Source organism: Dermacentor albipictus, chromosome 4 (assembly GCF_038994185.2).
Source record: "Dermacentor albipictus isolate Rhodes 1998 colony chromosome 4, USDA_Dalb.pri_finalv2, whole genome shotgun sequence".
Lineage (NCBI taxonomy): Eukaryota > Metazoa > Arthropoda > Arachnida > Ixodida > Ixodidae > Dermacentor > Dermacentor albipictus.
In genome coordinates, this window is record NC_091824.1 from 105,881,893 (window position 1) to 105,905,379 (window position 23,487).

The following is a 23,487-nucleotide window of genomic DNA, read 5'->3' on the forward strand; positions in this document are numbered from 1 at the left end:
TTGTTTACACTTTTTTTTACGTTCACATTGTATTGTTCCTGAGACCAATAGACGAAATCAAAAATACAACTTCTCTGTTTGCTAATCATTCTTTTCGTGTTATCGGAACCGAGAACTGAGCAATCATGAACTCATAAAGCTAAGCTGCACAAATGAAATATTTGCGAGTGGAATACAAAGTTAGTGAGAGAGACGAGAATTTATTGGGGAAACACGGAAATAATTATGAAGGGAGGGACATACAGTAAGTATATGTTTGACTTAGTAAAAGTGAAATTAAAGAAAACATACTGCAACACTGAAAATAAACCACACTTGCATGGTGCAAAAAGCTTTGGTACAACAAATGGCATTATGCTCGAATGCGATGTTATTTTTGTAATTTTCTACAAATACTCGCTTTCATTTTTGTTGACATGCGACCGAGTGGCTATCATACTAAACCAGGATGAATGCCTGTATAGTTTAATCATATTCAATGTGCTGCTGTGTACCCCTTTAGTTGATGTCTTGTCCCCGTTGAGCAATATAAAATTGAGCACAGAAATTGTTTTCAACAAGCTGTAGTGGCTAATTAGATAAGGCCCGATGAAAGCGTACGATCCCACTAAAGTTTCACCGGGAAAGCTATTTGTGACGTATCAGATACCAATCCACACGTCACGACTAATTGTTGCTCGGAAAAGAAGTCAGTGTCGCACATTGCTCACGACTGTATATGTATGCTTCCCCAAAGGCCTGACAAATCGAAGCCATGGCTCAAAAAATTAAAAATTATATATGAGGTATTACGTGCCCAAAACACTTTATGATTATGAGGCACACCGTAGTGGAGGACTCCGGAAATTTCGACCATCTGTGATTCCTTAATGTGCACCTAAATCTAAGTGTACGGGTGTTTTCGCATTTCGCCCCAATCGCAATGTGGCCGCCTTGACCGGGATTCGATCCCGCGGCCTCGTGCTCAGCAGTCGAATACGATAGCCACTGAGCAACCACGGCGCGTATGGCGCAATGTGAGCTCATCTTCTTGGCTGGTCAGGAGACTACGTCGACAACGATAGCCTTCACCGCACACCTGTTTGCTCTTAATCCCAACATCCAAGCAAAACCTCGAAAAGAAGTGGACGAGTGCATCGCGAAAAATGCACATACATTTCTATCTGCGTGTCTACGCATTCACACGTGCTCACACTAAGGCATTCAGTACACTTACACTTGGTCCTTTATAAAGAAAACAGCCTCTGCCATGCTTATGAACTAAAAAGAATTGCACAAGCTAAGCATACTGCTTAAGTTGTCTTGTAACATGCACTGTCGTATGTAATGCAAGAGCAACAATACTTTTTTATATATATTTCAAGACTCAAATGTTACCTTCAGTGTTCACGAAGTACAGAGCTGAAAGCGCAGAGTAAAGCAAAGTTTCCCCAGTGTTTTTCAGTGTCCATTGGAATTATCGGACACATGGGTCTTCATAGCTGAATAACTTGACAGTGATGTCTTGCTTGAGAGTGCTGCCAGAACAGAAACTCAGCATAACTCCGATGTAGCATTGAAATTGTCATTCGATTGTTTACATGGAGCATTGTACGACACACTGGGTTGCCCAGTTCACTTTGTGTTGAACAACCGCCCGTAGCCAGAACATCTCGCGACTTCTCACAGAAGCCCTTGTATACTCGTTTGACTGTTTCGTACTTAAAGATTGTGCAGCAGCTAATCCTGTGTGATTATTCGGAGGGCCGGTAGTCCAGCTATGACGTAATATGCAAGCTGAAATACCTACACTGCGTGGCGTCCGAAACGCTGCGCTTGTTCCCGCCTTCAGCTAGGTGAGATGGTAAGCTAGATATGAAAATGAAAAAGAAGCTTGCAATAATTTTGTCTATTCGTGGAGCCAAATTCAAATTCTGATAATATTGAGATTCGCGTATCTTGAGAACCGCAACAGAACAAAAAAGAAGGATCTGTTACTTGCGAGCCATAAAATCGTCCCTTGACGAGAAGGTATGTTAAGCACTTACCCACTTACAGCTCTTACAGCAAGAACAAAGCTACCAACAACCTAGCGCCAAAAAGCGCAAGTAATTGGAACATGGACATACGCGGGCCATTGCGACCAACGGTTACCTAGATTGCCCTACGGTGGAGTTTAAAAGAATACGTATGGATTATGGGATTTATATGTAATTCTGAAGGCGTGCTTCATCGCGAATCTACTGGCGCAGCTAAGATAGCCAATCACGCTCAAGTTGAATGAAAGCTTATCCTCTTGGGATGATGCCAATTGCAATTTGTAGCTGGGGCTACAAACGCAGAGATGCGCTCGTTCAGTTTCATGACGCTCGAACTTCCGGGCACTTAGGCGTCTTCAGAACTTATGATCGCATACGACGACGTTTCTTCTGGTAGCCCCTTTATCGTTCCGTTCGCCGCTACGTAACACCTTGTGACCTGTGTCAGCGGCGTAAGAAACCGGCGACTCAACTTGCTGGTCTCCTTCAGCCAATTGACGTTCCAACCGAGCCATTTTATCGAGTGGGCCTGGACTTGCTCGGCCCCAACCAATTTACACAAAAGGCAACAAATGAATTGCAGTCGCTACAGATTTTACCACGTGATATGCGCGTACTCGAGCGTTGCCAACCAGTTGCGCCACTGACGTAGCCGACTTCCTACTGTTTGATGTCATCCTCCAACATGGTGCTCCACGTCCCCAGCTCACAGATCGCGGTCGCTACTTCCTGTCTCATGTGGTTGACGATCTACGTCGATCATGTGCTACTCATCATAACTTCGCCACCTCATATCACCCCCAAACCGATGGCCTCACCACACGTCTCAACCGTACACTGACCGACATGCTTTCCATGTACGTTTCTGATGATCACCACGATTGTGACGTTGCCCTTCCGTTCGTCACATTTGCATACAGCTCATCGCGTCATGACATGCCGGCTACTCAGCCTTCTATCTTCTCTTTGGCCGCCATCCCTTATTACCCTTTGACACCTTGCTCCCTTCTGAACCGGCGTCCACGTCCACGACTTCCTATGCGCAAGATGCCATCACGCAGGCGCTCGTCGCGCGCACTGTAGCCCACGCTCGGCTCTCGTCATCGCAGATTGCACAGGAGTCCGTATACGATTGTCGACACCGGGATACTGCTTTTACACCGGGTTTTCTCGTCCTTCTCTGGCTCCCATCTCGACGTGTCGGCCTCTGTGAAAAGTCAATGTCGCGGTACGTCGGGCCCTACCGCGTGCTGCGCCAGGTGACTCCTGTCACCTATGAGATAACTCCGGTGGCGTCCACTTCATCGACGGCCGCACCACGAAGTGACATCGTACATGTTTCCCGCCTCAAGCGTTACAACTGTGATAGCCCATTTTGACCACAATCAGCACCGGGACGGTACACATCGGCCGGGGATAACGTCACGAACAGTGGCGAAGGCAAAGGTTGTAGTAGGGCTGGGTCAGAGTCTCTCCTGCCCGACTGAAAAACCTGCTAAAACTTGTGTGCCCTATGCAGTCTTGAGTAAACCGCCGTGGTTGCTCAGTGGCTATGGTGTTGGGCTGCTGAGAACAAGGTCGCGGGATTGAATCGCGGCCGCGGCGACAGCATTTCGATGGGGGCGAAAACACCCGTGTACTTAGATTTAGGTGCACTTTAAAAAATCCCAAGTGGTCGACATTTCCGGAGTCCCCCACTACGGCGTGCCTCATAATCAGACCGTGCTTTTGGCACGTTCAACCCCGTAATTTATATTTCTATAGTCTTGACTAGCCAAGTGCTAGCCGTTTACTCTAGATTAAATACTCCCCGTAACAATAAAATTGCTGATGAGTTGCAGCGCTGGTTTTGAGTCACAGAAGACTCCCTTTCTCGAGGCTTTGTTGCAGTATGCAGCGGATTGCTTCTCAAACTCCGCTCAACTCAGCCGCTGTAGACGATGTTCTGTGTCGCAACTTAAACCGTTGTGCGATCCCCATTGCAGTTACCATGCATTCTGCCGCGAAAGAAGTCTGTATCACAGAACCATCTGCAAAAACATGCTATCTAGTAGCAACGCCTCCTAGAATATACAATGCCTGGAACGTGAGCCGCAAACGCGCTGCCCTGCCCTCGACTGTACTCTCCTCCTTTTGGTACGGTGGCGAGCGCCTCTTGCCGCCAGCCCTTGTAAACACGCCGGTGGCACGGCTACCGGGAGCCAGCCGGGAGCGACGTCAGCAGCCAAGCGACTGGCGCGTCGTGAGCTTTCGGCGGCGGCGGCTGTGGTTGCCATGGGGACCGGTACGGTGGCGCGCGCCGTCCTGCGGCGCATGGTCGCAAAACTCGGCAGAGAGCTCCCTATGGAAAAGAGAGCGACGTTCCAGGCATATAGTTATAGGAGGCGTTGCTAGTAGCGATCACCGCCGCAGGACGCGTCTTGCGCGGTACTACACTTCTGTCACGCTTTTGCCATGCTCTACTCCTCCCCTTTCATTTTCACGCTCTCGTCGCTGCCGACGCTGCACACTGCGTTCGCTCTTTCACGCTTCGCTGCGCTCTGTTATGACTTTGCACCGCTGTCACCACTGTTACTACTTTGTGGTCCCATAGCGCTCGTCACCCGTTTCGTGACAGAGCGTTGGTAGCGAAGACTCCTAGTCAGGCGTCGGTGAGAATAACGAAAGGGATTTTATACATTATATACAGGTCATTATACAGGACAATATCGGATCGGCACTGGGGCCGAGAGCTCACAGCAAACGCGACTGTTCACGCACGGCGACGTCCGGCGAAAACGCGTGACACATCTCACTCCAGTCGAGAGCGGCACTCTGCTCCCGGTGGGTCGGCGGATCCGGTTTTTCAGGCGGCCGCCTCGCGGCTTTATAATCCCCGAGAAACCATCGTCACTCGAACGGCCCAATACAAAGCCAGCACTCGACGGTCGTCCGAGAGGTCCAACCAGCGACCGCGCTCGCCACCCGGTTCAAAGTTCGCGCGCGCGGTGACCTCCAGGCAAAAGGAGGTGCGGCGCCGGGCTGTCTGGCACTCGGTTGCACGTTCGGACATGTTGCTCGCCGATGCTTCTCCGCAGGACACCGCTGCCTGACGGCTCAGCATCATGACTTGTCAAGGGAGAATTTGGGCGCTCGCAGGATAAATTCTGCATCTTGCAGATTCGGAATCCGGGCTGGTGGTAATGGCATAATAGCTCGCTCACGCGATTACGCCGAGGGACGCCAAGGTACGAGGAGGGAGGCCGACGCTCAAAGCAGGAACTGCGCCTAAAAGTTGCGCTCTCAAACAAGTTTCATAGTACCGCATTTCTCTACGTAGCGTCGCCTGTCATCCTAATGGCTCACGCCAATCACGTGGTTTGTCGCTGGCATAGCGTTTCCAAGCGCCGGCCAGCAAACGCTGCAGAGAATGCTGGGTGCACCCAATTGCAATTTGTATTGCTTGTTGGCGAGGTTACTATACCATGGGCTGCAACTCTGTCTGCCTTCTTTTGTTCATGCCCGACGGCTGTGCATACAGCTGCAGTAACCTGAATTAAACAAGGAAACCAAATCGCTTTTTTTTTGTCGCTGGAAAGGAATATTACCGGATACAGCGTGCCTTCTGACTAGCTTAAATAGGGCAAAATAATTCGTCCCTATCTCGAAACACCCATACGTGAGAGCTAAACTTTTGTGGCCGTTTCCTGCCTTCTTAGCTAGGTTTAGCTGGAGCTACTCGTGTGACGTTATAGCAGCGCAGTTGTATTGGGCTGTTGACCCCGTTCTTGTGGTGCGCATGACAGGAAACGCGCGCTTGGGTTCCCAACTCTGGCTCTTTAGTAGAGCCTTGTTTTCATGCGCGCTAAATAATATCAAGAAAAAGGGCGGAATCATAGTGGTATATGAGCTGCCAAAGTGGAGGCGCAGCACAGGCGAACTGGTGAAGCTTAAAAGAAATCCCCATAGCACTTGGGAAAAGTGACGTGGTACATTCTTTAAAATTATGGGTTTCTCCCTGCCGAAACCATGATATTAATATTAGGCACGCCGTAGAAAAGAAATCTGGAATTTTCGACCACTTGGCAATGTTTAACATGCACCAAATGCGCGGCACAAAGGCGTTATTGCTTTTCGCCCACGATGAAATGTCGCCACAAAACCCGGGATTTGATCCCGCGACCTCGTTGTTAGCAGCGCAACGCTATCTGTAGCCGCTAAGCCTCAACTAAGGATGATATAGTTCTTTGCGATCTTAGTCAACTTTCGCGATAAATACGGAGAGACAATGACAAGAGACTAAGTGCAAAATAACCATTAGCTTCTTCCCTTTAACTTGCCTATATAAGCAACTCCCACGAATGTGTCTTAAGCTTTACACATTTGCGCTAATTATACAATTTCCCGAATCTTGTATCGAGTTTTACGAAAAATAAGTTCTCTTGGTAAATATGCTTAAATTGGTTGAAAAATGAGGCGGCGCAAGATTGCAAAAAAAAAAGAAATGATGCTCGAAGTGTCATGTACCCAAGGTGTGCTTGCTTTCAGCAGGTTTATTAAGATAAGTTTACGAAGCAAGCAGAATCGGCAGCAATAAAAGCTCTCCGAAAAAACTGTCATCTAAAAACAATGTTGTAATCTTCTGCTTTTCCAATTTTACTGCTGCTTGTGTGAATCGCCTAAAAGTAAATAATCGTTATCGAAGTTTGTACGATGCAACAATGTTGGCAAATGCACGCCTCTTTCCTACTCCCTTCCTCCCCTAACCTAATATCCTGTGCCCGCAGGATATTTACGCATTATAGTGTTCACAGGTTGGCAGGTACGCCACGATATGCTATGCGGCATACGGGCGTTCTCTTATAAGGTTTGCCCGCATTGTAATGCGACAGCCGCTGCGGCTGCGAATCAGACTAGCGACATGACACTTCTTCGGTAAAGAAATTTCGGCAACCAATTTATCACTAGTTAGCGATCATGGCTAGTTTCATATGCACATGCTGAAGTCAAGTCTTCACGTGGTTATAAGCCAATTTAGACGAAGAGGAAAATCAACGTGTTTCCATTGGTTCGTTTTCACTAGCGTGTCGTTTGGCAGGCTCTTTGCATTTACAACATCAAGGACATAGTAATCAAAACACAATATAGCGAAGTTCAGATAGCAACTCGCGTATGTGCTCGCAGCTACTCGCCAGATAATGTGTATCACGCAGCAACGCAACATAGTCTTACTGATCGTTTCATTTGGCGCGTTCCTGATTGTTGAAAAGTTCGAGCTGAATGAACCGATAACATTGCAGAAAGAATTTCAAGATATTGCTTAGCCAGGCTTAGCGGATGACATAGTGAATGACATAGCATGCTATTGAAAAGAGCACGAGAAAAATGTGGCGACAAAACATATCACGAACTTGAAAGCTAAACTGGACGCTGTTTCTCTACGCTATTATACTCGGGGACAACTTACCTTGGCAGTGAAGTTAAGGCTAGAGGGGGCGGAGCTTCTGTACAGTCGTGTTAACCCGCCAAGTAGTGCGGTAGCTAGCACCTGCTTTCGAGTGCCAGTTGCGGTTTCCTTTAGCCACTCTGTACGCCCGTTGCCCATCTTCACAACCTCCGCAATAGCTCTGTATGTTTGACGAAATATTGATTTTGCCGTTAAAAATGCCCCATCTATATCCATATGTATGCGAGAATTATGTTCTCGCCAAATGTTTTTCTTATCAGATATGTCTGCGAACGCGCCCCTCAGCTCGGTTGTCCATGAGATTGCACCCCGTTTAATGGACAGAACAGGTGCTCAGAAAATGTTGTGGGATCCTAGAATTAAGTAAATCTAAGGCAATCTTTTTTTCAAAGAGCACACTAATTCTTATAGCAATGTTAACATAATAAATCAAGTAGAAGTCACTTGAGCTAGGTATTTGTATTGGATAAACTTTATTAAAGGCCCTGCAGGACACGCGTCAGCGCGCAGCGGGCCGACAGGGCCAGAGGGACCGACAGGGAGTGCCTGGCGGCCGCTCCGCGGCCCTGCTGGACAGCCCATTGCTGGTCTTGTAGTAGCCGGCTTCAAGGGGCCTTCTCTCACTTGCACGATGCAGAGTCGGGCGGAGCGTTTCTGCATTCCCGGGATAAGTGGGCAAGCGTCGCCGTGTCGCCGAACTAGGGGCACGAGTCGTCGAGGTAAACGTCCGAGTAGATGATGTGTAACGTGGCAGAGTTTGGATATGTATCTGTCTGTAGCAAGCATAGCGTTAGCGCCTGCGGCCTGTTTCCGGTGCGGGGGCTGAAAGAGACGTCGTCCCAGGTAAAAGTGTTTAGTAATTTCATGGTACGTTACTGGGGCGTCCCTGTTCGCCTCCAACTCGTCTAGACGCGGTTGCCCGGAGGGGTGACGGCACGGTCGGTAAGTGCGCGCGCAGCGTCGTTGGCTGTCTCGTTGAGGTTGAGCGTGGAGCCCGGGATCCGACCCAGGTGGGCGGGAAACCAAACGAAGGTGCGATACTTGAGAATGCTCGCCACGGCGACCGCATTTCGATGGGGGCGAAATGCGAAAACACCCGTGTGCTTAGATTTAGGTGCACGTTAAAGAACCCCAGGTGGTCAAAATTTCCGGAGTCCTCCACTACGGCGTGCCTCATAATCAGAAAGTGGTTTTGGCACGTAAAACCCCAAATATTATTATTAGAATGCTCGGATCAGCGCAGCGGAGGATGCGTAACGCCTCGTCGGAGACGACTCCTCTCTCGAACGCTTTGATGGCCGGCCTCGAGTCGCTGAATATTACCTCTCGCTTATCGTAGAGCATTGCCAGGGCTATGAACACTTGCTCCGCCACCACGAGGTCGCTAGGGAAATGTGGAAATCATTGATGAATTTAGGGAACTCTTTAGGGATGAATTTGATGAATTTAGGGAACCCTGCGCTTCATTCCCATAGATTTTCCTGCACTGCCAAGAAAAGTTTTCTCTGAGTATAGAGCGGCAGCAGCGATGGCTTAGAGACGTTAGCAAGCCCTAGGGAAGCCACCGCTCCCTGTTGCTAGCGGAAGAGGCGCCTGTCGTCTACAATAAAAACGTTTTTAATGCATTAGCAGTAGGAGTGTCAAAATGAAAAAGAAAAGCTTATGTGTATAAAATGTGGGAAGTTGGTCACGTGGTAGAGCTGTCAATATATTATATATATATATATAGTGCTGGTGGTGATCTGCTAAGGACCACCGCCAGTTGCATTTCGTTCCTCGAAGAGGCAGGACGTGCGTGGAACAACACTTTGCGATGTGGTGCATGTGGTTAAAATCTTGGATCCGGGACCTCAATGAGGTGCGATGTAATGCTAATACGTTTATCTCGCATTTATTGCTAAATCGGCACTAATCTTTCCTAAGGATTCTACTTGCAGCCAGACCTGTACACTACTTCGATATCATAGATATTGAAGGGTCCAGTGAACGAGGTGCCAGAGCGGTTTTTCCGTGACGACAACCATCAGAGATCGGGGTGGTACATGACAAAGTAAAGCGGTCGACCATTAAGGTAGGATAGAAACTTCCCGACAACTCAGACGACGACCAAGCACTCTTTCTCAGCGATTGAATAGTTGGTCTCGGTCATTGTGAGGGTCCAGCTTGCGTAGGCAACATATACGTTATAGCCAGGTTAGCATTGCGCGAGAACCACACCAATGGCGACGCCACTTGCAGGTTTGTGTACCTCCGTAAACACCCGGGTATCGTAGTGCCGGAGCAGCGGAGATGTGAGCACTGACGTAGCGGTAGGAATGCGTTGTTACATTCAGGAAACCAGTAAGACATGTCGCGACCAACAGTGAGAAGCCGCGCCAAAGGTGCAATATTGGTTGCAAAATTGCACACAAATCGATTAAGTTGAGAACAAAGGCCGATGAAGCTCCAGAGGCTCTTTAGTGATGTCGGTTTAGGGACTTCGATGACAGCTCTATGTTGCGCATTATCGGGGAGGACGCAATCTTTGGATACAACTTGGCCTAAGAAGGTCAAGGTGGAGGCTGCAAAGCGAGACTTCCTTAAGTTCCGCTGAGGAGCAGCGTTCTTGATACATGTCAAAACTTGGTGGAGATGAGTAAAGTGCTTCAAAAAAATTGATGAAAACATGACGATGCCCTCAAGGAAGCATAAAAATACGTTATATTTGAGACCTGGAGGTATGCTATTCATCATGTGCTCGAAATCGTTGGGCGCTTGCAGATACCGAACTGCACGAATTCAAATTCATACAGCTCATCAGGGGCGACAAATGCTGCCTCAGGGCGATCGCAAGCAGCCACGGTAACGTTCCAGTAGCGAGACCCTAGGTTCAATAACGAAAAGTACATAGCGCCATATAAATAATGGAGTGCATCTTCGTGTCACCTGGTTCAGACCATGGTAATCGACACTTAATCGAATAGTATCATGTGTTTTTCTGTGAAAGCACAACTGGAAACGAACATGCAGTCTGGAATGGTTGAATGACGCCACGCGCCATCATGTCATTTGTCCGATGATTCCACGGCACTCTGCCGCTGAAAAACGACAGCGGCGTTATCAGAGTGAAGCCTGTGATCCGGTATTGATGTGGTGACTAACACTGTTCGTACGGCCCAAGGCATGCTCCGTACAGTCGAACGAAGCGCAGGAAGTATCTAGGAGGGACAGGAGTTGCTCACTGTGCTCCAGGGAAAGGTTGACATCAATTTCTCAATCAGATCAGTGGACAGTCGCGGGCATGTATGAAACGGTTTCTTTGCAACTAGCGAAAGACCAGACGATGAACCGGGAACTTCCACTCAGGAATATCAACGGGATCAACACCACCGGGAGACCCGTCGCGAATGGAGAGTGAGCGAGACCTACAGGGATCGAGCCCAACACTTCCGCCACATCGTAAAGACACATCGTAAAGCGACCGAGCAGTACCAGGCAAGAGCAAGCGCAAGGAAGGTAGCAACACCGATCTCTTTATCTTCCTCACTTTAGTGGCCAAGAAACACGAGTCGCGCGTGGGCTCTCTTCGTCATTACACACACACAAACACACAAACACACACGCACACACACACACGCACACACACACGCACACAAACACACACACACACACACGCACACACAGACACGCGCGCACACACACACACACAGACACGCGCGCACACGCGCACACAGACACACGCGCACACACACACACACACGGGCGCACACAGACACACACGCGCGCACACAGACACACACGCGCGCGCACACACACACGCGCGCACACACACACGCGCGCGCACACACACACACACACATACACGCACGCACGCACACACGCACACGCACGAACACGCACACACACACGTACACGCACGCACGCACACACACACACGCACGCACGCACGCACACACACACACACACACACACACACACACACACACACACACACCACGCCGGGCACCACGCCGTGCACCGCGCCTAAGGGTTCCACACTGTCTTTGGTAGTAAAATAAGCTATTTCTTTCTTTAAGTGGTTCACCTTCTGGGCATCTGGAAGAATACCTTCCAGCGGAATAATTGTGCGCAAATATTTGTCATGTAAATCTGAGATCTCTACGAGAAATGTTTTCGACGATGTGTTGTGGAAAGAAATCGCCGGAATAGCAACATATGCCAGATAGGAAAAGAAATTCTTCATTTTCGTGCTCTGTCCTCTCTTTTGTACCAGAACGTGGCGGGAACACGAATGATGATTTATCATTCGCCAGGCACGGGCTTACCGAAAGCCGTGCGTGTGTTTAAATTGCGTTAGTCAGTTCTTTTTTTTCAGAACACCGTGTCGTTTGCAACCCGTCGTTTCCGGAGTGGAACCGTTGAAAGAGCAACACAAATGCGAACGCAATCCCGTTTGCTCTCAGGCTTTCACGTCCCCAATATCAAACATTCATTTTTAGCGCAGGGAAGGAAGTGGATGTGCTATGTCTTTCCAACTTAGCTTAGTTGACGAACTCATCCTTGCTGCAACTTTTTGCTATCTGCTTTACACGTGAGTTACTGGAAACTGGTTCTTTCCGATTCCTCATCTTTCACATGTTGGCGGAACAGATGCTTGCAAGACACTCAGGTCTTACGTATGTTTCACGGTACGCATTTTCTGCAGGAGATATTGAGGAGACATTAATTGCAATAACTTCCCATGGTGGCCTCATAAAAATATACATAAAACATTTTCTTTCGTTTATATGCTGGGTCTCATGTCCCTGCTAAGTGGCTCATACGAAGATACATTTCAAAAAAACTTGTTTTTGAGGAGACTGGTGCTCGGACTTCGTATACATACGGTTCCTGGCACAAAGCAGAGGAGCACGAATATCAGACGCGTGAAGAAGGAGGGACACAAAGAAGCTCTTAAAAGCATATTTGTTGCTCAATTAGTATTCCAGGAGCTGGTGCACTAGTGATAAAAATAAACCTAGTGCTGAAGACGTCGGTGGGTTGAAGATAATGCTGTCTTTAAAGAACACACTAATGAAGAAAGCACGTTTACGAATTGTTTTCGTTCCTTAACGTGCACCTTTTTACCATTGCAAAACGAAAGGAGCATACTGGCATTGAAGCAAAAAGAGAATTCGCTTTAGAAGTGCAAATGGGAGAATAGAAACACGTCACCATCTGTTCTCGACGTGTTTAGGATGCACTCTTTACCATTTTGTCTCAGTCTCCATAGAGCAGTGATTGTGGATCGAAATGTGCGAGCCACCAAGTTGACAATTAGATTTTGAACTCAACACTTGCACGAATGGAGATGATCTCGCTCTTATCTGACACCATGAGGAAACCGAGGAAGTGCTGAATGGTTGTCATGTTTAGTTCAAGTGTTTCTGTAAACAGCGTCACCTGACATTTTACAATTTGATATCTTAATAATCAGTCTGTTCAGCAGCTCCTGCTGAGCAGAAGGTCTTCTCGAGACAAAGATGATAAACTGACGTACGTCCACATGTGATCATATTTAAAGAAATGACGCAGCTAAGATGAACCTATACAAACAACTAAGTTATGTGGCCGATCGCATGCCGGCTTAGGCGAATGAAATTGATGACACTTAGTGGAAGGGACCTCGCCGGTAACATTTAGAACTGATTGTGCCGTCTTCCTGCCGGGTCTTCACTAGCGTTCAACAGTTCTTCATCAGTCAATAAAAAGCTGCTCCTTCTCTATCCAAAATCAGTACGGCTCACGGGTCATGAGCACGGAGACGCTAGCTTCTGCGTTGTAACCAGCACTGTCGGTCAACCTTTCGTTCCTTAGGGCAGAGACACGTATTTGATGCAATATTACGCATATTCAGGGTGTCCCAGCTAACTTTAGCCAGAGTTTAAAAACATGCGAGTGTCACGTAGCTGGACAGAACCAAGGCAATGTTGTCCGCGGTCACTTGGAGATACTAAAATTATTTTTTCACTCCGCCTAATTGAATAATTAGTCCAGCTTTATTAACCAACTTCTTAAATATGATAACTGGATGAAAAGTGTCAATGACAATATTGTAGAGCAGCATGAAAAACTCCAGATAGAGCTTTATGTTGTGCAATACGTGCTACACAAAGGTGTTCTGAGCGTGAAAGCAGCCCGCGAATACTTGCAAGGTGCCTCGAGTGACTTAATTACTACTTATCTAATTAGGTGGAATGAGAAAAAAGTAAATCGAGTATCTCCAATGGCAAACAACATTACCTTGGTTCGATCCAGCTACGTGGCATTCGCATATTTGTAAACTCTTGCTAAATTTAGCTGGGACACGCTGTATAGCAAAGCAAGTGCTTTTAAAGACACATCGATGTTCAAAGCAATGCCAGCAAATGCTTTGCAGTTTCCGTATGTTTTTTGTCGAATACTTGCAAATAATCGCAACTTAAGATAAAGGAATGCCTCAATTGTTTCTTCAGAGATCGCGATGTACGGGTAATTAGATGTTTTATAGGAATATAGGGTAAGTGCTCCTGATCTACATTTCTGCATGCTTTTTTATTGCCCAGAACTGTGGACTATCACGAAGACGCGAGCGAAACGTGGTCAGTTTACTTGCGTAACCACGAAGAAACTAAGCAAAAGCTCAACCTTATCTGATTTGCACAGCACCAACACGATGAAACATCACAAAACGGAACCTGACGGCATCTACAATACCAGCCCTGCTCTTTTAGCTAAGCAGAGGAGCGAGGACACTACAGTCGAGTGCATCTACAACGAACGCCTCCGCAAGGCAATGGTCTGCATAACAAAGGAAAAATTCTGTACCGGTCCTATTGGGGACGTTTAGCGTGTCCAGTATCCGGGCAAGCGCGGGCGGTTTCCCGGTTTAGCGGGGGCGTCAAGGTGAGCGGCCTGATCGGTGGCGCCAGCTGGTGGCGCAAAGCTCAACCACACAAATACAGAGCTAATTACTGTATTCTGCTTAGCTGCTGGGGTAAATTTTCGACAGTGGCGTAATCGTGTTCACAATTACGCCGCTGCCAAAAATTTGCACGAGTGGCGAAGCAGGATATGGTGAGTTACGGCAGTTTTAGCTATGCGTTTGTCTGGTTGAGCTCTACAACACCAGGCGGCTTCACCGCTCCTGTTTACGCCCCGACCATGCGGTAATCCGCCCAAACCGCTCCCGTTTACCGGAATAGCGTACAAGCTAAAGGTCTCTATTGTGAGCGACTTGGTGTGCCGCATTTAGAAGGAAGTGAACTCTATAACGAATAATTTCAGAAGCCCACAGCACTTCATTATTAAAGCGTTCGACTTCGTTCTGCTTTCTGCTGCCGGCACGATGCTGGTGCGCCAACGCACTAATGTGACTGCTGAGTGGATGTGTGCGAACTATTAGGACACACGCGTCTCAGCGATGCGTGCTGTGAACCATGAGTTTAACGTGTGTTCATTATGATAATTTTTTGCAACAGGTATGTTGCAAGACAGCGAGACTACTGGAAAAGCCAAAATGTGGCGCACGAAGAGTTTTCTTTCATACTCGGGCCTGCCAAGAGATTGCTGTTGAAGGTAAATAAATATTCATACGAAGCACGTAAGTTTGTGCGCATAAAATGTGCCTCAAGGTGTCCAATTTTCAGGAGTTCGTGAAATAACTGTTTTCCCCGGTAGATATGTTGAGGTCGCGGGATCGAATCCCGGCCATGGCGGCCGCATTTCGATGGGGGCGAAATGCGAAAACACCCGTGTACTTAGATTTGGGTGCACGTTAAAGAACCCCAGATGGTCAAAATTTCCGGAGTCCCCCACTACGGCGTGCCTCATAATCAGAAAGTGGTTTTGGCACGTAAAACCCCATATATTATTATTATGTTGGACATCCCAAGTTCTACATTTCTGAAGGTACATTCTCACCTGCCACGACAAAAAAAACATCGCTAGCAATGTCCCCTCAATGTGTGGCGGGTCCAGCTTCGCCTTCAGTTCTGCGATGGCGCGCCATAGCAAGGATTCCATTGGATCGTGACATAATAATTGCACGTATACTATTGCTTCGCAACCTTCCGCGAAATTGAAATGTTGGGCATGGGAGCTACAGTCGGGCAGACTGACGGAAACTGGGCCAAATTTTTTTGCGGAAGTCTCGGCACACTAACAGTCTTTGCCAAAAGCAAAACGAGAACAAGGCGAAACCTAACTTTCACCTTCTCGTTTTGCTCATCGTCTTGAATTTCCATATCTCGCCTTCCCCGTGTTTGCCCAACAGCTTTTGCGAAATTCATTGGTGGTTGCAGGCTGCTGGAAGTGATCAGCAGTACCAAGCAATCGAATAAGGCAGAACTGCGTTGCGTGAGAGGACAATCGGCCATTAGAAGAGGCATGAAGACTAGAAGCTAAGTGAAATATCATGCGAATTTTTTTTACAGCCAGTTTGCCTGAGTGATCAGGAAAGATACAAGAAATATGGACGACTGTTCGGGTAAGCGTTCAAGCACCTGTCCTCGCTTAGAAGACTATACTTTACTGGAGAGAAAAGGAATGTATTGTTGTCACGATGGCTTTGCAGCGAAACAAAATCACGGCTAGCAGGCGCGTAAATGCGAAGGCGCGATTGTCAGCTTCTGAATTGAGGAAGATTCTTTTGTGTCCTTAAGTGAAAGGAAGCACTTACATTGGTCTTTAATGGCCCGCAGCTATACTGCGTGCTTCGCAAATGTTTTGTAAGCAAGACATTCCAGGCATACTTTCCATTGGCTATTCTGAGATTAATTAAAATAGGACAAATACAGCAGAAATAACAGCGCTGTAAAGTGGTCGGTTTAAATTTTGATTTATTCATATCTCGCTCCATGCAGTGCAATGACCTTGGCGCGCGCTCTTCGATGTCCCGAATCTTGATCTTGTATAAAAAGTAGTAGCTGTACCGAAACTATTTAACCACTTCTAACCCTTTAGATTCTCGAAAGCAGTCCTCGTGACTACTGTTGGCTATTATTGCGACCACGAGCACGTTCTTCAAGAAACTACCATTCCGCTTGACGAAAACGTTTTTTTTTTTACTACGAAGGCATTATATGCCTCATTACGCGAAAATCCGTTGACGTTGGCGTGACCGAAAGATATTACCGAAAATGGCCGATGGCGTAACGAATAAAAAACACGTAAGTAATGCTCGGATTGACGTCAAATTTCTCAGCGAGGTACATGTAAACAAGGTAAATTATGGCTTTGTAAAGAAAATTTGATAAATTTGGTCTGGGTGCCAATACAGCCCGGGCCTCCGGGGTGCGAGACGAGCACGCTACCCCGACTCCACGGCGGCACCCTGGTTCTGACTGACTAAAGGTGTGCCTAGTATTTGCATTGACGCCCGTGGAGAGGTTGACCCTTGGCGAACGTAGCCAACTCGTCAGCGACGATACGATCACGTGCGCTGTCTGCTTCGACCCCATCGTGAGGGTGGTAATGTCTGTTCTGTCAAACAAGATCACCTCGCCGTTTCCGCCCTACTACGCTGTCGAACATTTCAAGCGTACAGTTGATCGCATGTCGAAAACATAAATCGGAAACTTCACCAAATTCACTATAATGGTTCTGCGTTCTCACACGTGAACAGTCTTAAGTGCCTCTGCCGAAATCTCTACATTACGAGTTCCACTGGACATCTACAAGTTCACTGATACAGATATTAATGTAAATCATGTGTGAAAACAGTCTGTGATAGATACATTCACAGAGGTGGACAGCAATCGGATCACGGATGCCTTTCCTCAGTGTTCGGCCTCGTGTCACATAATAAACTAGGCCTAGTATTTACAACGGCTCGTACGCATGAATTATTCGTAAGAACTAACACAGTCCATTCCTATCGATGGAATATCATTATCGAAGGTGGTTGGCCAATGGCGACCAGTACTTACGAACGACAGGCTTTGTAAGTTGAGCCCGTCATTTTATTCCAAACTCAAAATCTCAACGGCTTCACTTTGCACGTTTATTAGGCTCTTTAAAGTCGACAAGCTGGATAATATTACGTTCTTCCATTCAATTCAGTGCCTACGAGGGAGTGAAACCCTGCCTCTTCGTGGCCGAGCCTGATCTAATAAAACAGGTTCTGGTCAAAGACTTCCAGCATTTACCGAACAGGATGGTATGCTAATGTCATTCTTTTATTTCTTTCATATACCTAAAGTGTACTTAGTGATCTACGCCCCGGGAGCATTTAATGCGCACATCAGTTGTTAGTAGTACCTAGCAAGTTGTTGAGAAGGTCGTACTAACAATGGCACATTATACTCTGTAGTCAACAATAATATGATGTCAGCTTGGCAAGAACAACTGTACTCAAACAATTTGTTGATTTCTTGACATATAGTCGATGCCAAGTTTCAAACACATCAGATTCCAAAAAACGCAATGTATGCAAAAAAGCCTTCATTTTCGGAGAACCCTTAAAGCTTTCGGGAATGCTGAATTCCAGATCAGAGGGCAGTTCTTACAAAACATAGTGGTTTAGATGCGTACTTCAGCGTGGAGTGGTACCTTTAGTGTTCTTGCTGCTTCTGCATTCCTTTCTTTCCTTTTTTATTCATTAACTTTATTATCCCTTTGCAAGATAGCAAATTGGACGCGCGTCTGGTGGACTTCCCTGTCCTCCCTTTTCTCTTTCCGCTCTATGTCTCTCTCTTTCTCCCTTTAAATGCAGAATTAATGTTCATTCGATGGCAACAGACACGACCCTATGTCGTCAAATAACTAAATCCCAGTGTAGAGCTACACTGAATATTTTTGTGTGCTTGTTATTGCAGTTGCAAGAAAGAGCAAGTTCTATTTTGGATAGCATGATTTTCGGGGCAGCCGCGGATCGCTGGCGATCAATTCGTACCGTTTGGAGGCCAGCATTTTCCTCTGGAAAGCTGCGCAAGGTGCGTACAGCAAGATGCAGCGAACGCAATCAAGCGCTGCTCATTGTACTTCTCAAGAACGCGAGAAAGTGCCAATTCAACTATTGTGTATTGCCCATTTATTACCCTACTGAGACATGGAAATGCCTTCACTTTTTTTCTGCTCGTGTGGTAGGTGGCTGATTGAAGTAACTTAGCGCGATAAAAACACGGAAACAAGTAAGGTGGACAAGGACAAGCACTTGTCCTTGTCCACCTTTCTTGTTTACGTGTTTTTTAACGCACTCAGTTACTACTTCAATTATGGACGACCAACTAGCCCAACAATCTACTCTTCTAGGGGACTGATTGCTTGCAGCAATTATCGATCGCGCATTATCAAATAAATTTTCATCATTGTAAGCACTGGTGGGATGTTGAAATGTTCAGTGGTGTGTGGAGAGTTTCTGTGGACCAGTCCCGGCATTAGATGACCTCAAACAACCGCTTTTATTGAGGTTATGCGCTACACAAGATAGATCGGCTATTACTCATACTCCCTAGTAAGAAACGTATATACCAGCGTGCTATCGTGTGAGTGCGACTGTTCTTTCTCCAAGAGAGATATTTGCTTCAACTACCAGCTTGGACGCACAGAAATATTTTCTTCTTTTCCAACAAAGAGGCAACTTGCGACAGCGCGCAACGTTCAGCAATGGGAAAGTATCCTAGTGCAATCCACCACATGAGGATAATATCCTGAAGTTTTCCTCGAGGTGAAAGCAGAGACTTGGAAAAGTTGCCATGTTAACAACTAGTTGAATTGAATGGAATTGAATTGAAGTTATTTCCATATTGAATGGGGCAAAGTCTGAACTAAAACGTGAAAGTGAATTCACTTGACAGAGGTTCGGACCCCATTTACGAGGCATACACAGGGCCGGATTAAGAAAAATAGGGGCTCTGGGCTAATGCGCATGCAGGCTCCCTTTCCCTATACTGACGCCCCCCCCCCCCCCCTGTCGCCTTCTACGCTACGGGAAATATTCCATGTTTCATTTTAATTCCACCAAATTAAAAAGAACGAAGTGCGATAAACAGGATTATTCTTAATGCTATTATTATAAGAAAAATAACAACAAAACTTGCTTGAAACGCGTGCTGTTGAAAACACCAACACATATGGTCACTTTGTGATTAATCTGCATTCTGTTTTCAGCAAAAGCTAGGCTTCAAGGAAAAGTTTAGTGCACTCAAGACGAACAAGAAAGTAGAAAAGACAACACAGCTCAGATGTCGATCCTTCTGAAGCTAGGCTTTGTTTGCATCACTAAGTTTAATACCGTGAGGAGACGCGTGATTGTATCCAAAATATTCGTTATTAAATTCAACCATCAGACTGCAGTAATCGTTATACACGTTACTCTATAAATATGCAATGGATATATATAATACTTAAGGAAATACAAACACCATGAGAATGCACAAGAATACAAATGAAAATTACCAACTGTATTTACAAAACATTATTTGAAAATATTTTCGTTAAAGGTAAGACAAGCAAGGACGACACCAAATAAACGTGGCACTATCAAAAACAACAAAAATACAGTTCTTTATAAGCACGCTAGATATCACAAGTAGAACAAAGAAGAGACGAACAACGAAGATTTGCACATATTGAATTACACTGCTGAGCGTTTCATTGGCAACATGGAGGCTGAGAGGCGACGCAAAGAACTTATTGGAACAATTCATGTAAAGCGCAAACAGTCCTCTTTTAAAATGGCATCTTTCGCGCCTTCGCTTTGATGAAATCAAATATAGCCTGTTCGAAGGATAGATCGCGGAGGAGGTCACTTTCAGGGGACATGATAGAAAGCGACTTCACCTTGTCGTCAAGAAGGCTCGAACGAAGGCGATTTTTTATCAACGACAACTTCGAAAACGATCGTTCGGTCTCACTGTTTGGCACGGGTATGCTTAAGTACATTCGCAAAGCAGTAGAAAGGTTCGGAAACACATCAATAAGGTTTCTTCCTTGCAGCAACTTCATTATTCCCAGGGGACTCGTGTCCTGGCTCACAGAGTTGTGCAGAAATTTCGCAAACTGAACGATTTCAGCGGAAAATGCTGGCTCCAAATCATTTTCGTAGGTTTACACCAACTTCTCAGCCTGCTGTGCCAGAGAGGCCTCGCTCCCAACTTCTGTCAGCAATTTTAAGAATCCGAACATTTCGCAGAGTTCAGTGTAGGCAGCCTTTCGCACTCGCAAAGCAGAGCCTATACTGTCAAGTACAACATTGTAGGTCTCTGCGATAAACTATTTTCTACCGTGTAGCGCACTATCGCTTTTTCCGTCCGAGTGCTTACTAACAACGATGCGTTTGCCCTCATCCTGATAACATGGACTGGTAATTAGTGTGCGTACTCTCATTGAAGGTATAAAGGGAGGTCGCAGAAACTTAAAGCCTTCTAGAGAGCTCAGCATATCTACAGCAGTTGAAATGTCTAGGCCTGGTTTCTGAAGTGCTACGCTCGTTTTGTCAAAGCGTTCCAAGATTTCACTCCGGAAAATCGACATGAATGTAAGCTCTAGTTTTGTCATTTTCTTGAAGAGAGAGTGCGCTTCGTTCCTAGTGTCACCGTTTTCTTCCTCGTTATTTGGTATAGCTTCAAGGCAACACAAGACTGCATTGAAATTTTTCAGAATGGCCTTACATAATCCAACCTGTCTAGACCACCTGGTCTCAGGAGACTTTTCAAAACAAGCTACTGGCCAGTTCCGCCCATGCTGTCCAAAAGGTACCTCCATCGCTTAGGTGAGGCAGCAAAGAACAAATACAGTCTCTGAATTACAGCGAAAAATTTGACTGCCTCAAGGCAACTGTCAACGCTACACGAGCCAATTAATTTCAGGGAATGACCAGCACACGGGACGTAGACTACCAATTCGTTCAGGTGTTTCATTTGAGCTTGCAGACCTTTGTCATTTCCTGACATATTACTCGCATCATCATAAGCTTGGCCCTTACAATCATCAATTGAGATGCCATTGGTCGTCAAGAGGGACATCACGGTATGGAAAAGGTACAAGCCGATATGCGATTCAATTGGAACAAATCCAAGAAAACGTTCGTACACTTTCCCATTTAAATAGTATCGTAAAACAACTGACAGTTAGTCAACGTTGAGTAAAGTCTTGAGTCGAATCAACAATTAAAGAGAAGTATTTTGCGCATTTCACTTCGTCAACGAGACGTTCCTTGGCAGCCTTTGCCATATGGTCGAGAAATTCACAACATATGTTTTTTTGAGAGATACGATGAGTAACCTTTTCCTTTGTTCCCGTAGCGTTTGATGTGCTCCTCTAGAAAGGGATCAAACTTGGCAATGGCCTCAAGCACTTCCATATAATTCCCATTTCTCGGTGAACAAAAAATCTCACTGTCCCTAAACGCTAGGTTACGCTCATCTAGAAGCTTAACTACAACGACTACGCGCTTCAACACCTCTGTCCAGTAAGCGGTCTCAGTGACAAGATGCTTAACCAGCTCCTTGTCAATTGTGCTGCTCGAGTAAGGGCGGGGGAGCCATGCTGCCACGTATTTCCGGTGCTCGACGCTATTTTCGTTTGCGCAAATCTTTCTTCTGCTGTTTTCCGATCAGAAGAGCCATGCGTGGTGAAATCACTGGAGTTGCTTGAAATCGAAAAAAGTTTGCACATGAAACAGTAAACGGAACCTTTGGACTCCGAGTACATTAACCAGTGTCGCTCGTACGCCTCCCCATTTACAGCCTTTCGCACGAAAAGAAGACGTGACATATAGCGTTTTTGAGCTTTGTATTACCTTTCCGAAGACGGAAAATTTTCTACCCGATTTGGAAAATATAATGGCCGTTTCTCAAGGCATACACTCAGAAAGCTCTCAGTAATCACGTCCTGCCACTTAGCAGGGTCACTTCGGTGAATCTCGCAACGTACCTCTTGCTGCGGGGGTGTCTGTACTTCTCTGTGGCCGCAACGAGAAGTCGTCTCATTCGTCCTCTCGAGGCACACTTTGTGGGTAGGAACATGATTATTTGAAGCCAAACTAACAGGAAACAAGTGAGTCGGTTCTTGGAGTGTTGTTTCCTGGCACTCGTCAGTAGAAGGAGGCTCATCGGGGAGGTTTGGCACCTGTTGATCAGCAGTAGTAGAAATCGGGCGTGGCGGACCGGACTCCTGGAGCTCTGTGGCAGGGGCCCGGGCGAGTAGCAGAAACGTTGCTGACTCAGGAAAAGGACAGGGCTCGGTTAGCGTCGGTTGCTGAGAAATATGGACGACCGTGGTTGGCACCGTTTTCACAGGATCCAGACAACCAAGATGAGTCACACCTTGCTTCTTGCCAGGAAACCGTGGTGATGGAGTTGGCAAGTCCTCCACAGAAGCACAGTCAGTACTATTGGGAGTTTGACATGGACTATGGGTAGAGCGATCATACTGCTCCGCGGAAGCTGCATTCAGTAGGTAATTTGTCATCTTTGCTAGTTTCTTTTCACGCTCTTCTCTTTCTAACTTCGCCTTTCGTTTAGACAGACCACTTTGATGCTTCCGACCGAGTATTTTCGCATGAATGGATGCTAATTGTTCACCGGGCCCTTCGTCAGTCCGACGCGACAGCAGGTGTCCAACGGTGGCCGTCCCGATGACTGGCGCACGCTACCTAGATGGTCCGTGGCTGGCCGAGAGTGGTGCGTCCCCCGGGAGCTCCGAAGCGGGCGGGCTTATGCAAGCTTAACCGGCGGCTCGGCGCTGAATCGCAGCCCGCGATCAACTTCATTCTATAGAGGCGCGCCGCGTCTGCCTGTTACTAGCGCCAAAGCAGGCGTTCACATACGCATAGAGTTCCTTGTACAAATTCGCTCCTTCTCCGCACAAACTCACTCCTCTAGTTCCGGTCTCGTCTTCCTATTGGCTAGGAGCAATCGTCTGTTCTGGGAGGTTCTCAATCTTTCTTTCGCCCCGTCGACGCCGAGCGCGAGAACGAAGGGGACAGGGCGACTCCTAGCGCGGGCGAAGTTACGCGCGCTCCGTCGCCTCTGAGTCATCTTTTTTACTTCTTGATGGAAAGTTCGGCGGCTAGTCTGACCT

At 46.8% G+C, this 23,487-nt stretch overlaps 2 protein-coding genes across 7 annotated transcripts in view; one reads left to right on the forward strand and one right to left on the reverse strand.

The window, feature by feature from the left end:
* The window catches only part of LOC135920938 (uncharacterized), an 842,780-nt gene that overhangs the window by 72,869 nt on the left and 746,424 nt on the right, over positions 1–23,487 (reverse strand). The gene's annotated exons all lie outside the window — the stretch shown is intronic.
* Positions 1–23,487, forward strand: part of LOC135920942 (cytochrome P450 3A16-like) — a 43,005-nt gene that overhangs the window by 4,731 nt on the left and 14,787 nt on the right. The window contains exons 2-5 of the mRNA XM_070537364.1: positions 10,810–10,959; positions 14,943–15,039; positions 15,897–15,949; positions 17,524–17,620. Of these exons, the coding sequence (XP_070393465.1) occupies positions 17,618–17,620 (3 nt within the window). The 5' untranslated portion in view covers positions 10,810–10,959; positions 14,943–15,039; positions 15,897–15,949; positions 17,524–17,617. The remainder of the gene's footprint in view (positions 1–10,809; positions 10,960–14,942; positions 15,040–15,896; positions 15,950–17,523; positions 17,621–23,487) is intronic.